This window comes from Eschrichtius robustus, chromosome 2 (assembly GCF_028021215.1).
Source record: "Eschrichtius robustus isolate mEscRob2 chromosome 2, mEscRob2.pri, whole genome shotgun sequence".
In the NCBI taxonomy this organism is placed as follows: Eukaryota; Metazoa; Chordata; class Mammalia; order Artiodactyla; family Eschrichtiidae; genus Eschrichtius; species Eschrichtius robustus.
The window spans coordinates 22,148,098-22,165,654 of NC_090825.1; the positions used below are offsets into that span (position 1 = coordinate 22,148,098).

The window sequence follows — 17,557 nt, forward strand, 5'->3', positions numbered from 1 at the left end:
AGATATTAAAAGCAACCTAAGCAACCTAAGTGCCCAGTGATAAATGAATGGATAAAGAAGATGTGGTATATATGCATATATACACAATGGAATATTACTTAGCCATCAAAAGAATGAAATTATGCCATTTATGACAGCATGGATGGATCTAGAGTAAATAAAATAAGTCAGAGAAAGTCACATACTGTATGATTTCGCTTGTACGTGAAATCTAAAAAGCAAAACAAATGATCAAATATAACAAAACAGAAACAGTTATAGATACAGAGAACAGATAATTTCCAGAGGGGAAGGTATAGGGGAGGAAAGAAATAGGTGAGGGAGATTAAGAGGTACAAACTTCTACTTGGCAAATAAATGAGCCATAGGTATGAAATGTATAGTGTGGGGAATATAGTTAATAACCTTGTAATACCTTTGTAAAGTGGCAGTTGGTAACTAGACTTATCATGGTGATCATTTTGAAATGTATAGACATTTTGAATTACTATGTTGTGCAACAGGAAAAAACATAGTGTTGTAAGAAAATTATACTTTAAAAACAAACTCATAAAGAAAGATCATATTTGTGGTTACCAGAGGTGGGGGTAGGTGGAGGGAGAATTGGATGAAGGCAGCCAAAAGGTACAAATTTTCAGTTATATGTAAGTACTAGTGATATTGATATAATATACAATATAATACATATAATTAACACTGCTGTATGTTATATATGGAAGTTGTTAAAGAGTAAATCCTAAGTGTTCTCTTCAGAAAGAAAAAAAAATTTCTGTTTCTTTAACTTTGTATCTATATGAGGTGATAGATGCTCACTAAACTTATTGCGGTAATCGTTTCATGATGTATGCACATCAGATCATTACGCTGTACACCTTAAACTTTTACAGTGCTATATGTCAATTATATCTCAATAAAACTGGAAGGAAAAAAAAGAAATTTCCTATTGTGGGAAATGGAAAAAATGATGAAAAACTAGACCAAATTCTGAGGGACAAAAGCCATATTTTGCTTTTTGTATAATTTTGTCCTTGAGGCTTTGCTTTGTACCCCTGAGGTCGGTCAAAGCAGTTTATGAATGTGAAACAATATTAATTATCTCTAATTAATAATTAGGTCAGTAAGAACGCAGAATATATCTGCTATAGAATTGGTTGTGCATTCAGATCATCAGTAGTTTGAACCTCACTCTGCTAATTATTTGTACAGTGTCCTTAGTAAAGTTCCTTAAACTCTTTGCATCTCAGTTTATGTTTTTTTAAAATGTAGGTGTATGTGTCAATTCCAAACTGCCAATCTGTCCCTCTCCCTCCCCCTTCACCCCTGTTAACCATAAGTTCGTTCTCTAAGTCTGTGAGCCTGACTACTGTATTTAAAATTAGATAATCAACAAGGACCTACTGTACAGCACAGGGAACTCGGCTCAGTGTTCTGTAATAACCAAAATGGGAAAAGAATTTGAAAAAATAATAGATACATAAATATGTGTAACTGAATCACTTTGCTGTGCAACTGAAACTAACACAACATTGTTAATCAACTTTGCTCCAATATAAAATAAATTTTTTTTAAAATGTAGGTGATAACAGTTGTACTCACCTTATAATGTTGTGATGAGGTTTAAATGATCTAATAAATATAAAGCTATTTGGATAGTGTCAGCTCATAGCAAGGGCTCAATAAATGATAACAATTATTTTATAGAGGAAAGGATAGGCAAAATATTTGTCTCATGTCATGAATCTGGTGCCACAATTGAAGTAGAAAAGACATTGACTACTATTTTCTGGAAATTGCAAAATCTATCAAGAACAGATACTTACTGAGCATGTATAGCTATTGGTATGGACAATCCCTTATCCATTTTTAATATAAGTGGTGATTTATTTCTATTTCAATATTGCAAAGAACACAAAAACACTTTAAACTTCTTTTTGTTACTTACAAAAATAAATGCACATATAAGAAATGCCAAAACCAATCAGCCACACTCAATTTCAGTAAAACATAAATAAACATTTTGGATATAAAAATGCTGGAACATATGTGTAGACCACTGGAAAACTAGATTACTTATCCATTTCATTTTAGGAGTTTTGTTTTATATAATACGAAGATTTTAAATTAATCCATTTCATGTATACTGATACAAAAGTGTCAGAGTAAAATAATCTTTTATGCATTGGTATCATTATAAGTCATGTTTTTAAATTAATTAACAATATACAAAATATATAATTTGAACCTGAACATTTTTTAAAAGAGAAAGTTAAGTGAATTCTATTCTAATTAACCTAAAACTAACCAAATATTTCAAGCTAAACTGAGTACTAACTACAGATTAAAATTTCACAAACTTTCTTTATTTTAAAAATATATTAGACCAACAAATTAAATATAAATTAGGGTATATTTAGTGCAACAAACGTGGCTTTGTAAATTAACATGAACAGTTATTACATCTAAACTAAATTTAATACTTATATACTTAGTATTGTGCTCACTGATTTTCTATATATGATGGTATGACATGAATTCCAGGAAATCTGGGCATTCCCAATAAATATTTAACCATTTATTTTCCTTAATTAAAAATTAAATTTGATCCAAAAATTTATTGAAATATAGTTTATTTACTACAATATTGTGTTAGTTTTAGGTATACAGCAAAATGATTCAGTTATATATACATATAAATATATATATATTCTTTTTTTTACATTCCCTTCCATTACAGGTTATTACAAGATATTTAGTACAGTTCCATGTGCTATACAGTCAGTTCTTGTTGTATAAAAAATTAAATTTTAAACAAAGCATAATTTTAGGCATTTTACTAGCCACATATTAACAGACAATATATTATTTGTCTGTCTCTTTTGTCTTCATCAACATACCTACCCATCTTCATCCACCCATCCTATTCATCCATCTATGTCACAACTATATTTATATTCTCCTTAAGCATAGTTTCTGGCATATTTGAAAACTTTTAAATGGTTAATACAATATTCAAATTTTGAGAAAGTATTACACTATTCTGCACTATACTATACCAATTTTTAATAGTTTTACTGTTCTCAAATATCATTACTCGTTTTACCAATTCTCTGTTTTATTAATAGAATATAATTGATATTTTGCTTCTCAAAAGTTTTGATGTAAAATGTGCCTAGGGACTATTTTCAAAAGACGTTTTTCATCAATTTTCAAGGTATCTCTTATGCTTTTCTAGAAGAACTTCTTTTCTAATGTATTTGTTTAGATATCTTATTATTCGAACTATGATTTATCTAAGAAGGGCAATGAGACAAGAATTACATCAATAACTAAGGGATTAGAATCACGGACACTGGAGCCAGACAGCCTGAACCTCAAACCCAGCTTTGCCAGTGACTAATTATTTGGCAAGTTATTTAAATGTTCGGTACCTTAGTCTTATCATCTACAGAAAGATATAATAATAAGAGCTACCTTGTAATATGTGATAAGAGTCAAATGAAATAATATATCCAGAGCACTTAGAAGACAACCCAGCTAAAAGTCTGTGCTATGGAAGTGTTTGGTTGTATTACTGTACTTGATCATACATGGTACATTTTTTTTTTCACACAGCTTATAAATAGTGAGATGATCATTTTTCTTCAAACTTAAGTTTTCTCAAAATACTTACTTTATTAAATTGTTCATGGCATCTGGGTCATATGCTGTAACCTGTCCAATGATGCTGCCTTCCTTTACATCTTCATCTACTTCTATCAAGTAAAAAATTTTACTGAACACAGGAGGCTCATCCATATTTTCCACAGATATTTTGACCACAGCTGTGTCTTTGAAAGGTCCCAGGTACAGGAATCGTGGATCAGGGTGAGTGTTACTTGCATCCACTTTTAAAGTGTACAGCATTTTGTTTTCATAATCTAAATTCTGAAGTTAAATAAGAAAAATTAGTATAATATAGCAGACATAAAAATGGAAGACAATTTCAAAATTTAATAACCACCTCTCTTAATAGTCCCAGTAATTCTGGTTAAATAACTTTCCCAATTATTGCTTAATGGGTATAACAAATAAATTAGGAAATTTTTTTTTTGCCTTACACATTTATAAGGAGTAATTCAATATAATAGTATACACATTAAGATTGATTCACACTTAGTAATGCATTTTACATTTTGGTAGTCATAGGTAAATGAAGTATTATCTAATACATAGGCTATTTATTACTATATTATTATTATTAAAGTTATAAAAATTTAAAATCAGCAGAAACATAAAATTGAGATTTAACAAACCATTCACATAAGTTGCTTCCTTAAGTCCTACAGTTCTAAAACTGTGTTTTAAAAAGAAAAAAAAAATATTAATCTGAACACTGTGGAAAAAAAAACTGTGAATGAAAGGGAAATTAGGGTGATATAAAGTAATCAATATTTAGCTTGATTATTCTGTGTAATGCTTTATAATGTTCTCCACTGCTTTAAAAATCAAGCATCTTCAGGCTTCATCTATTTTAATAAACCTTCACACTTAACAATTTAAATATTTTAAACAGTGAATACCAATAATACCATGGTGCAATATAAAACAAAGACTTTTGAGAGTATCTAATCCTTGTTTGATTGTTGTCTACTATAAGCACAAGCTGTTGAGGTTTTATATCAGTTTTTAAGTGTCAGTGATAAAGATGCTTCACTTATTTGAAGTGAAATCGCAACTATTCCCACTTATATGAAGGATAGAAGCATGTAAAGGATGGGAAAAATAAATCCTAGGCTTTTCTTCCTTGAAAAGCAAAAATAAACTATAAAGCACTCAATGAGGAAATGAAGACAGCAAGAAGAAACCTGTTTGACAGTTATAATCCCTTCCTGTGTATCCTTGTCAGTGACGACATCAAACATGTCTGCTCCGTCTCCTTCAGCAATGCTGTATTCCATCTCAGCATTTTCCCCCACATCAGGGTCATTGGCTTTTATCCTTCCAAGATGAGTTCCAAGAGGTACAGACTCAGGAGAATAAAATTGATACGTACCTGAAAATTAAATCAAAGCTGTTTCATCTTTAGATAACAAAAATCTTTCATTTCCTCTGCCTTTTTTACTTAAATAAATTAATTTCAAATTAGGAGAGTTTTTCGTCATATTGAATTGTAAGCTGTCAAAAATTATAGATTTATTAAGTTAGAAAAATAATTTATAAAGGCAGAGTACTCTCATTTTGTAAATGAGAAATATATGTTCCAGAAAGATTAAGTGAATGTCTCAAGGTTATTTAGATAATAGATGGTAGTCCTGATACTAGAATCCAGAACTTTTGACTTAAGAGGGCAAGGAAAACAATTATTTACTGCTTATCTGAAGCATTCAACATTGTCATTACACATTTTTACTTATACTAAATGATTTAGAACATGCATTTATTCTTATATTCTAACTCAGGGATAGAAAAAATAAATCCATACACAGCAAGTTACTTCTTTTTTTTTTTTTTTTTTTTTTGCTTGTTAATGTCTTTAAGTGGGATATGAGCGTTTCTGTCTCCTGCAGTTTCAGCCATTACATTGTGCTGTTCAAGAAAGCATTTTAGTTTGTGAGGATTTATTTAAGAGATAATAGGAAAATATCACAAAAAATGTTAATGAAAGTTAGAAATGTTTTTAAACATTTAATATGTGTTGAAATCTATATAAGGCCAAAGGCCCTCTATGTTAATTTATTTAATTCTAACATTAGTCCTTATAGAATGAAGGCAGGTGTATTATCCTCAGATAAGGCTCAAGGAAATCATCCTGTAAAGCTGGGAAAAGCAGAAGGCAAAACTAAGTCTCCCTGACTTCAAAGTCTGTTCTCTTTCCAATTTGCTTGGTGGTTAAGAAGAGGGACTTCTAAATCCAGCTGCCCTGGATTTGAATTTTCATCACTAGGCAAGTTAGTTAAATTCTCTAACCCTTAATTTACACATCTGTAAAATAGAGATGATGATAGCTATTAACTCATAGGTTTGTTATGAAGATTCCATGAAATGACGTCTTTAACATGCTTAGCCCAGTTCTTAGTTCAAGAACATTTTTACTATTACGAGTTCCAAACCTTCTGCTGAGATTATAATAGATCATAAAATTATAGAGTGGCAAGTCATTTGAGAATTCATCACATCATACTTTTTCAGTTTATGTTTAAGGAACCTGAATGCAAAGTTTAGATTTATGTTAATTAGTCTTATTATTCATATTCTTAGCAAAGTTTATTTTTTAATATTTATCATTTGTATATGTCCACCATCCAGAGCTGTATCATCAAGTATTTCAAATTTGATTAGCTTGAAAAAAATGCTTTACTCTATTGGAATCAATGTTATAAATTGAAATTTCAGGGCCCTTAACAGAACGTTTTAAGATAGGACCTCTTATAATTTTATTTGCTGCAACATAGAAATATTTTCAGCAGAGAATGAGTCTGTTTTTGTAGGACCTCATGGCTTGCAAAGAATCCATGGTTTAACATAGAAATCGTGACAACTGAAAGGCTATTAACTGATTTAATCTTCACAAGTAGGTAACAGATACCAGCAAACTCTAACATATCTCAGATGCCATCACAACCAAGGTTATTTCATGAGACTGTGGGCCAATAAGAAAGAAAAATGTGGCCAATTAAACTAACTTGCATTGATTTTAATATAGTATCTGATTTCAGAGACGTTAAAACATCAACAAACCTGTGTTTTAGAATTGATTAAATAAGGGATTATAATTCTTACATACAAACAAGAGAACTGAGGCAAGACAAGTGATAGACATGGGATTTGCAGCCTGGTGGTCAGACTTAAGAGTCCACGCTCATAACCAGGAAATAGATAAGAAAAAGAACTAGATGATCATAGGAAATGTTGGGAAAGGTAGTCCGGAAAATTTTATAACTCTTCAAAAGGTAGAAGAAGATAATTAAAGTTGCCAAAAAGAACCTCATTTCCTTGTTTTCTCCACTACCTACTCAATGATGAAATGATTCTAGTCACTTTTAATTAATTTGTGGGAAATCATGATATTCTGTGGGAGGAGGGGTTGTGGATTCATCTTTATCCATAAACTAATAGTGAAACTACTAGTAAAAGTATTAAACTGTTCATAGTGTGTTTGAGAAACTTTCCACATGGTATCACTGAGACCTCTCTTACTCTGGGGAAATCGAGGAGGATTGTTGTTGACGTCTGTCAGAGTGATGTTCACTGTGGTGGTTCCAGAAAGGCCTCCCATCTGGCCACCCATGTCTTTGGCTTGTATAACCACTTGGTACTGCTCTCTATTTTCTCTGCTCATGTCTGGTAATGCAGTTTTTATTATGCCTTTTGGAAAAAATAGACAAATATTTTGCAGTTCAATCACTGTGTTTTAAAATTGAGCCATGCAAGATCCATTTTACAGACATTAATCAGAACAAACAGATGATAAGATGTCAGTGTACCTAGATAAGTCTTTCAATCCATACATAACCAATTTAACATAATTCACAGAACAGAAAAAAATTCTTCCATGGGCTGTTGTTCAGGAAGAAATTTTTGCTAATCAATTTAATTATCCTTTTGACTAGAAAAACTAACTTTAGTCAAAAGTCTTTAGATGAATAAGCTTAATTTTGATGATTGTCACTTTTTTTTGGTTTTGAGTATTTCCTAAGACACGTAATGTGTTGAATCTCTGTGAAATTTTGTATTTAATGTAATAAATTTAAACTCAGTAAATACTAGTCTAAAGGGCTAAGGATTCAAATCTTTTTAAATAATAGGAATTCTGCTTCTGTATCCATGGAATAACTATCAATATAAGGAATAAATAAAAACATGACACTTAATAGCTTTTTAAATATAGAAAAATCTATAAATGTGCATCCAGATGTATTGCATAATGAGAAAGAGACCAAGTATTAGATGTTGTTACCTGATTCTGGGTCCACTGAAAAATATGGCTGTCCTTGCAATATGCTATAGACCACTTTGGCACTATTTCCATAGTTGGCGTCATCTGCATCTGTTGCAGTCACTTGTATAACAGATGTACCTACATGAATCCCCACCCAAACACAGACACTTAAGTACTTAGAAATTTGAAGCTATGTTTATGAAACCATATTACTGGGAATGTGGTGTGTTAGACCATGGTACATGTTTCAAGAAATTTGTTTGAATTATGCTGCTAAAAAAAAATCACTTATCTTTCATTTTTTTAAATTTAAATATTCCTTAATAATATTGTTACTATTATTGAGCTATCTAAAAAAGTCAAAAGCAAAATTTATCATAAAAATGAATGTGCACTAATTGATTGAAAATACTGTGACAGAAAACAAGTTTTCACTGAATACAGTGCACATACAATTTTCAATTAATACATTTATTGCTAACTGGAAATGTGAATTCAAAGATAAATCCAACATTGAAAGCACTCCTGCTGCTTTTTGTTCTGATAAATTAACTAAATACTGTAAATTGAAAATAAAGAGGCCCTGTTTTTATCAAGACACAAAAGACGTAAAATTGCCAAAATTTTTGGTATGCAAGATATATATGATTATTGTCTGTGCCTCTCTTTGTAATGTAGTTAACATAGTCATAATATAATTATACCTATTGATATGCTATGTATTATTTGCTACACATATGTAAATCAGCAGATATATCCCTCCAGAGTTAAGGAAGTGTATAATTGTCTCACATGCAATACTATAATTTACCAATACTCTCAGTTTAATTTTATTTTACAAAAATTAAATTATTTTCTCTTAACTTTGTTACACATAATTATGTTTTAAAAGATAAAAGAGCTTTAAAGGAGCTAGTTTTAGGAGCTAAAGATAATGTAATATATTGATAGACTTTTCTTATATTTTCTAGAACTCTATAAAGATTCAAGGCATGATTCTAAAACTACCATTAACTAAAGCCTACCATGTATTCCTTGAGCAAAATGAGTTTGTAGGACATTTTCTAGTATATTACACGCAACTTTTCAAAATGTTGACTCTGATACTTACATAGATTTTAAAATTCTTTAGAAAAAGTGAGTTCCACATTGGCTCTGTAACCTACTTTAATATCCAGCATACATTACACACGCATAGCTTGTCTAATTGAGTTGTAGTGAATGTTTCTCAAAATTTGCATATATTTGCTTATGCAGATTCTAGAAATTAATATATTGAGCATTAAGATTAAACTAACAGCTTTATTTTCCATCAGTATATTTGAATATATGAATTTAGGACGTATTTTTATGTATTCTTAAAATTAATTAGCGTAAGATGAGAACTTGAGCTCTTCCTCTTGAAGCCTCTGTTTCCTCAGCTGCAATGGAATTGATATGTCCTGTGAGAGGACACAGTACAATTTACTCAGTCAGTCTCAGGTGTACTCTTTTATCACTTAAAAAACATCCACTCATGTCCGAGTTAGACCAAAGCAGAAATCATAAAGAGATTTCCATCCCACAATAATGTTCAAATGTTCAACTAGAGTGGTTTTCAGATTTATATTTATTTTTATATAACCCTATGTGAACATATGTTAGATTAATAATTGTTTTCATACTTGAGGGTTATTTGAAATATGAATTATTAAGCATAACCAAGATGCTAAATGCAAGTAGTTAATTCATTGATTTCATGACATTTCTTTTGCTACCAGACTCATTTTTCTTTGGCTGTGGCTGTCATTTCGTAATGGGCACAGGTAAAAACACACCTTTATACTTTTTTGACACTTTTAATAATATTTTTGTTAAATTTGGTTTTGATCATTTGCTCTTTATCATGGATATATGATCTTCGAACCTACCTGAAAATACTTGACCTAAAAATAATAAAGAAATTAAAGAATGGAAATCAATCCTATAATGTGGCTAAAATGCTACAAACGTCCATATAAAATACTGTTCCCCCTCTCAGAATCATGTTAATAATTAGAATGTTGTTAAACACTAATAAACACTGGTAGCATATCACTGATATATTATTTATAATAGCAAAATGAGAAAAAGAAAAATATGTAGTGTGTTGAACTCTAGGAAATGGATAGATTTTTGTTTTTCTGTAAATATAAGGACATTTTACAGTTCATACTATTTAGTAATAAAATTAGATAGAAAGTGGTTGATGTATTTTGTACTAATTTTATAAATATTTGCTTATAAAGACAAAATAAAAGGAAATACACTGCTTTGATTTTTATACCCCTCTAAATTTTCTGAGCTATATATGCTTCATTTATTCTCAAATAATTTAAAATATTTACTTTTTTATTAAACAAATATTAAGTAAAATATAGTGAAGCCTGAATGACAAATTTATGTCATTTGTTATATGTAGGTTTTGTGTGATGTAAACTCTCCAAAGGAAAGGGCTATGTCTGCTTTTGTTCAACATTTTATCTCTAAAGCCCAGCAGAGTTTCTAGTTCAAAGTCATAACAAGATCTAACATTTACAAATTGCTTAACGTAGACTAGGCAGAGTTCTCAGCACTTGATTTGTATTATTATTTTATCCTCATGATAAACATGGGATGCAGGCCTTGGAGCATATAGAGGTTGCTGATGATTACACAGCTAGTAGGTGATAGGATGGGATTCGATCTAGCCAGTATGAAGAAGCTTCATTCTAAATACTGTATTAAATGGCCTGTCTAGACATATGATTAGACACATATTTGAATCTACAGGCAGTGTACCTCTAAGAAAGGGCCTAGTTTAGGACATGAAGCATTCAATGATGAGTTACTTGTGTGATCTGTGAAAAACTACAGATAGGTTCCTTGTTGGGCGGACAGTGTGGGAGGGGAACTGGATCAGTTTTTGAGGGACCTACCCAGTCAATGAGAAACCTCCAAAATTGCACAATAGGAATTTGCCTTGAGGGAGATGAATGCATGCAAATATAGAAAAATAATAGATAATCTTTAATCAAAGTATAATGACCACAAAAAATGGAAAACAAAATGTAGGAATCTGCTACAAATACCTAATTCAAAGTGTATCTCATTTTCTTTCACTATATATCCTCATGTATCATCCAGATTAAGTGTTCTGATCAGAATATGCTAATGTATTTCAGATTTAAAGAGTTAATGGGAGTCATTTGATTTTAATTACCAGTAAAAGGGATGGGGAGGCACAAGTCTGAGAACCAAAATGAAATATGGCATATTTGATAGAAAGAAGCAAAGGCAGAGGGAAAAAGCAAGGCGAGGATTTGGTGAGAGAGAAAAAGAAGAGACAAATATATTAAGACAAAAATAATCATGTAGGGGGGACAGTATAAAGGAGAACATTGGACTACAGTGTTGGAAAGAAGGATAGAATGAGAATAAAGAATTTTTATATTTTATTCCATTAGACTTCATTTACCCTCAAAGTTAATAATAGTAGTTTTTCAAGTGTTTGATTTAAATTAAAATCACTAATATAATGAAAATAAGATTAGAATTCCATAATTCTGCATTACTTCTTTTAGAGAGGAGGCATTCTTTATTATGTGATTGTGCACAGGCTTTAGCTGTTAATATGTGGGCTACACATAGCCTGATAAAGTTCCCAAGTATCACCCTTTACATTTCTCTGTAAATGGTTATTTGGATAGGTAAAAGCAGAGAAAATCACATGTATAAAACTATAATAAGTTTATTTTCCTTTAAATCAGGTAGGAGAGTTATAAAAGAACAATACATTTTCAGGATATAAATACATATACTTTTTATTTAGGCATATATTTTATGTATATACATATATATACACATATATATAAAGTCTTATTGTAAAATGCAGTTTCCTCTTTTCTTACACTTATTTGGATTTACTTTTGAGAAATTTGAATTAAAATAAGAAAATAAGAAAAATTCTACATTCAAGGAGTCACTAAGAATCTAATAAAATTAGAAGTTTTCCAAACTACATTTTGCATAATAACCATAACTATTTTACAGTGGAGAAAAATAGTAAGGTATTAAAATTATCCAGCTATCTCTGCATTTTATTAACTTTTTTTCTTTTTAAATCTAGTATAGTAATAAGTCATCTCTGTATGTTTTTGAGCAAGCCAGTTTAACGCTTTTGGGCTCATTTTTACTTGTTTATTAAAAGAGGTAATTAAACCAAGTATAGTATCTTCCACATATGCATATAGTATTGGGTTGGCCAAAAAGTTCATTCAGTTTTAAGTAGAAATAAAAGACACATTTTTCATTTTCACTAAGAACTTTATTGAACAATGTATTCACTAACCAAATGAACTTTTTGGCCAGCCCAGTATTTATAATATGTGCATTTCTGTTTAAAAATAGATATACGTACAAAGTGTATGAGTGGGCTAAGGAGGGATCAATTAGTGCAGTAATGTCAATATTAGTAATAAAGAATAATAACTATCCTCTATAAATAGGATCAAGATTTACCTGTAGTTCTTAAATATTTGTTTATTAGTACCAAAATCTGCAGCTGGAGCCATACAGCTGCCTCCTATACGCTTTTCTTGTTTTTTTTGTAATTGTAAACATGCAGGAAATGTAATTGACATTGACCCAAATTCTCATATTTAAGGTCTACAGTAATCAGAAATTGTACTGCCCACAATTTAAAGCTTATATAAACGAAATACATATTGCCTTACATAAAGGGCTTTTTGGACAAGATAATCTGCAAGCCTTCTCCTATGTATAAACTTATATATTCTATATTTTAATATAGGTATTGAACAAGTGAAAAGTTTTTAAAAAATAAAATAGGGAAGTACTTAGTCTAGTTCTGATCTTATTACACACTTGATAAATATTAAAAGAATCTAGATTATATTAGTATTTCAGATAAATACTAATATAATCAGATATAGTCAGAGAAAGACTATATTTGAATTAGGTAGATAAATTATAAGACTATACTGAGTGGAAGATAATATCCCATTAAATAACCCAAAATAATATAGGAGAAAATACAAGTAATTTGACGTTAAATATAAACAGTCTCTGATAAATATTCTGTTCTTAAAAATGAGGTAATGCTTTGAAAATTTAAATCAATTATCCAAATTTATCATATTCAACTATCTCTGTCATCTTAATTATACTTTTTACTCTTATAGGTATGTCAAATCTTTTTGGAGAAGGATAAATGAAAGTCTTTGTACTATTAAGTGTTAAAATATCTGGCAAAATAACATGCATACAAGAAAAAGAATATATATTTTACAATGGTTAAAAGGTGTTAATTGGAAAGCCAAACTATAGAATGCTCAAGAATAGGAAGCTGCAATGGAGAGCATAATTTTAGATGTATCTTTATCTCAAATCTAAGCCCACAAAGAGACATGATGTATATCTACATTAGCCCACTGGTCGACCTATATGGACCAATCCAGTACTTTCCATGGAACTGTACCAGGCTAACACATATTTTAAAATATTAAAGAAAACACAAACACTCATATTTCATCCTAGGCTTTAAGATTTCAAAGGAGTCTTGTCTAATTTGATAAGTGCTTTTCATATTATTGGAGTGAATACCTGAAAAGGCAGAAGAACTGCACTTTTCTCAGATGAGATTTCATCTGAGTTTAGAGGAAATAACTTCTTTACAAATTTTTGGTTATTCTAGAAAATAACCAAAAATAGCCATTCTAGCTAGATGGTACACACAGTTAAGAAGTATTTAATATCAATCACTCAGTAAAGGTAGATATGTTTGTTTTTCTTCTTTAAGAAATTATTTTAGACTTACCCATGTATTAATTACAATAATGTCAAAGTTATATACTTATAACTGATTTTGAAATACTACTCAACTAAATATCAATTTTTCAAAATCAGTTACATGTTTGGGATATTATAGTAAGTTTATATCACTTATTTTTTTAGAAATATGATTTAACAGTCAGCTCTTATCATCTCATTAACAAATCTAAACCTTTCATATAATTATAGCTAAATGTAGTTACATATACAGATAAAAACATTGCATAATAACAAATGGCATTTAAAATTATGGGCAGCCTTAAAAAATGAAATGATTATTTTCAGTTTTCAGGATAAACCATTGCTGGATGGAACATAGCTAAAATAACATTAAAAAGACTTGGAATATTGTTGTTATGCTGCCAGGTTATTTGATCTTAATTCAGTTACTTAATCTTTCTGAATCCAGGGTTCCTAATTAACAGAATGGGGATTTAAAGTTCTATTTCCCATGCCTACATCAAGTTGTTTCAATGATCAAATGAGATGATCAAAAGAAATTTGTTAAATGCAAGCATTCATTGTTTTTATGCAAAATAATGCAAACAAAACTGTCTAAAACTGCTGACACTATTTGATATTCCTTTCATTTCAGGCCAAAATACATTTAACTTGACTGCCATTTGAATGGCATTTGAGTAAAGGTAAAGACGTTTGTTGAAATGCAATGGAATAATTGTTCTCAGTAATCATCTTAGATGTCAGTTACAAAATAGCAGGAAACATTAAGAAACATACAACCGAAAATCATAAGAAGTGAGATAGCTAACACTAAGTAGTAGTTTCAGTTATAGTTCTTATCTTGAAAGAGATCACATCTCATAACTGTATGTCCATAATAACTACCTTAGCAAAAAATAAAATAAAATAAAAAACTTAGTTTACATGGATTAACATATACCTACCGACTCCAGACATTTCAGGAACACTGGCAGTGTACAAGTCTTTTGTGAATTTTGGTTCATTGTCATTGATATCATGGATTTTAATTATAAATTCAGATTCAGGCTCCACCTGCCGCCCGGTCTTTCTGTCTATAGCCTTGGCACGAAGAACGTACAGGGACTTTTCTTCTCTGTCTAATTTCTTTGCCGCATGAATATCTCCTGTGTTTTCATCTATTACGAACAGACTGCCAGCCCCATCTCCTGTTAATATGTATTTTAAATTTCCATCTCCTTTATCTTGGTCAGTGTGAAGCTTCAGAGAGGTAGAAAAGAAGAGTTCTATAAATATATGTATTGTTATTACAGAAAAAATAATTTTGGCAAATATTAATTTATCTCTACATGACATCACTGGAACAATGATTGCAATGGTTATCTTAATTTTCACTGTGGAGAGATTAAACATTTTAGTTTTATTCTCAAAATTTTTAAACACATATTTATATAAGAGACTACATTTAAAATAAAATAAAATATATATATATATTTCTCAAAACACAGTGTTTCCAAGACATTTTTGAATAGAATGCTACCAAGATTTAAATGTCTAGTACATTAACAAGAAAAAAATCCATTGGTCTAATAAACCTTAAGTGTAAAATATTAATATACTCGATTACATCTAAAATTGCTAAACTCAAGAGGTGATGTGAGAAATTTCTGACCTTATTATGATGATAAGTTTAGGATATATACCATAATTTTAAATGATTTTACCTCCCTTCAGTATAATATCGCTTGCAGATGCACAGGCTCTGTCATCAGAGACCAACCAGAGACAGAATATTAATCTCATAGATTATTGTCTGCATGACTTTGGGAGAGTACTCTTTCAACCAGGATGTTCTCACTTTTTGGAAATTGATGTATTTTATAGACATTTGAAATTTCAAGTGATATAAAACACACAGGGCTTTTCCATTGGTCATATAAATAATTTGATGAAAATATTAGGATTTTTTTCATGAATTATCTTCCTTCTATTCATTCCCATCTTAAAAGTAAACTTCTTAGTATAGAAGATTTTTCACTGAGTATTTAAAACAGACAAACGGATCATGTATTTACAGAAATTTTGAGTTGGAAAAAATCCTAATGTTTTTGCAAACCTAACACTATTCTGAAACTTGAGTCTTTACTAGCCTATGCCTGCTCTGTTGTCTTCCATCATATACTTCACAATTCCCAATACATTCTTACTCCATCTATTTCTTTAGTGTCCCATTCCATCTTTGAACAATTTGACTATTTGAATCTATTTTTTATGGTAGCCAAAATTACAGACTTGAGATTCATACTTTACTCCTCCTTTACCCAATGTTAAAATAACCATATGCAGCCTTTTCTTCTCTGAAATATCTCCCCCACCCATCTATCTGTCTCCATCTCTATGGCTACCACCCGGGTTTTGTTCATCATATCTTATCTGTACCACTGCAACAATCTTCTAATTGATGCCTACCTCCCTCTTGTTCTACTCCAAACAATTTTCCACACTAAAGAAACTGATTTTTTCTACATCACAAATCGAGTCTTATTACTTCTTAGCTTAAAAATCTTCAACCAGGTCCAGTGCATAAGAACCATGAATCTAAAGTCTTATAAACCAGGCCTGGTCTCATGCAAATTTCTGTTATATTGGGCAAATTGTGTGTGTGTGTGTGTGTGTGTGTGTGTGTGTGTGTGTGTGTGTAATCTAAGCCACTTCTATTAAAAGGGGATAATATTCTTTTTTAAAAGAATCATTACTTTTATTGTTATTCTATTTCCTTGGACTCTATAGCCTTATTTATGCATTATCCATAATCTTGTTCTCATCTCCAGATGTGTTTCTGTCACCTTTATCCACTTTGCTATACACTCTGTACATACCAATTGTTTTGTTTTGCCTGTTTTGTTTTCTTCATTTCTCAGAAGGCCTGTTCCAGCTTTCATACCTGATGTTTGCAGATGTTTCTCTCACCCTTTAACACCCTTTCTCTTCTCTGTATTTTCCCCTAACTAAATATTTATCAAATCTCATTAAAAATTTTTTTTCTTAAGGATGCTTTCCCTAACCCTCTAGACTAGAATAAATATGCCTGCTCTGTAATTATAAAGCACATTTCACTTTCCTATCATGATACTCACCCCATTTGGTAAAATTGTTTGTTGTGCCCACTAAACTGTAAAATCCAAAAAAGAAAGATATATATATATAAAATTTCTAGGACCTCAACACATATTTCTTAAAACCAAATATTTCCTCTTTTTTTAACAATATGTTTTTACATATATAAAACAGGTTTAGTTGTCAGTGATTATCAGAAAAATCAGATTATAAATAACATAAAACTTGCCTTTTTTTTACTAAAATTACATCTTAGAAATCTCTGTATGTAAATAAAATTATTTTAATGATTGCAATTTTCAAATAGTTTTTTCAAGCTACTTTATAATAAATATTTTTGTACATTTATCTTTGTATTGCTAGTACTTTTATTCTGAGAGGAGAAAAAGAAGATACTTTTAATGAAAGGAAATAATTAGGAAAAGATGAAAAAGATAGATGTATAGATAGATTATTTATATGTATTAGAAGCTTTATTTAATTTGGCGAAAAATGTTGAGACAACTAAAATGTTCACCTTATTAATGTGGTTAGAATGTGTACAATGCTATTATTTATAGTCATTAAAATTATGGTCTACATATATACTGTTGGATGTAAATCATTTAAATGAGATATTATGTTAAAATACAATGTATAGAGTATAATTTCAACTTTTTATATCTTTTTTTTTCATAAAAATACTCTTAACATATATATAATATTGCAAGTAGTTGTATAGTTTTAAAATGT

The 17,557-nt window shown here is 30.2% G+C and overlaps 1 protein-coding gene across 2 annotated transcripts in view; it reads right to left on the reverse strand.

The window, feature by feature from the left end:
- The window catches only part of CDH9 (cadherin 9), an 82,494-nt gene that overhangs the window by 22,809 nt on the left and 42,128 nt on the right, over positions 1-17,557 (reverse strand). The window contains exons 2-6 of one of the 2 annotated variants that reach the window (XM_068532137.1): positions 14,674-14,968; positions 7,937-8,056; positions 7,177-7,344; positions 4,845-5,032; positions 3,671-3,924 (exon numbers count right to left, since the gene is read on the reverse strand). In XM_068532137.1, coding sequence (XP_068388238.1) covers positions 3,671-3,924; positions 4,845-5,032; positions 7,177-7,344; positions 7,937-8,056; positions 14,674-14,968 — 1,025 coding nt within the window. The remainder of the gene's footprint in view (positions 1-3,670; positions 3,925-4,844; positions 5,033-7,176; positions 7,345-7,936; positions 8,057-14,673; positions 14,969-17,557) is intronic. The other variant, XM_068532147.1, reaches the window with a different exon arrangement.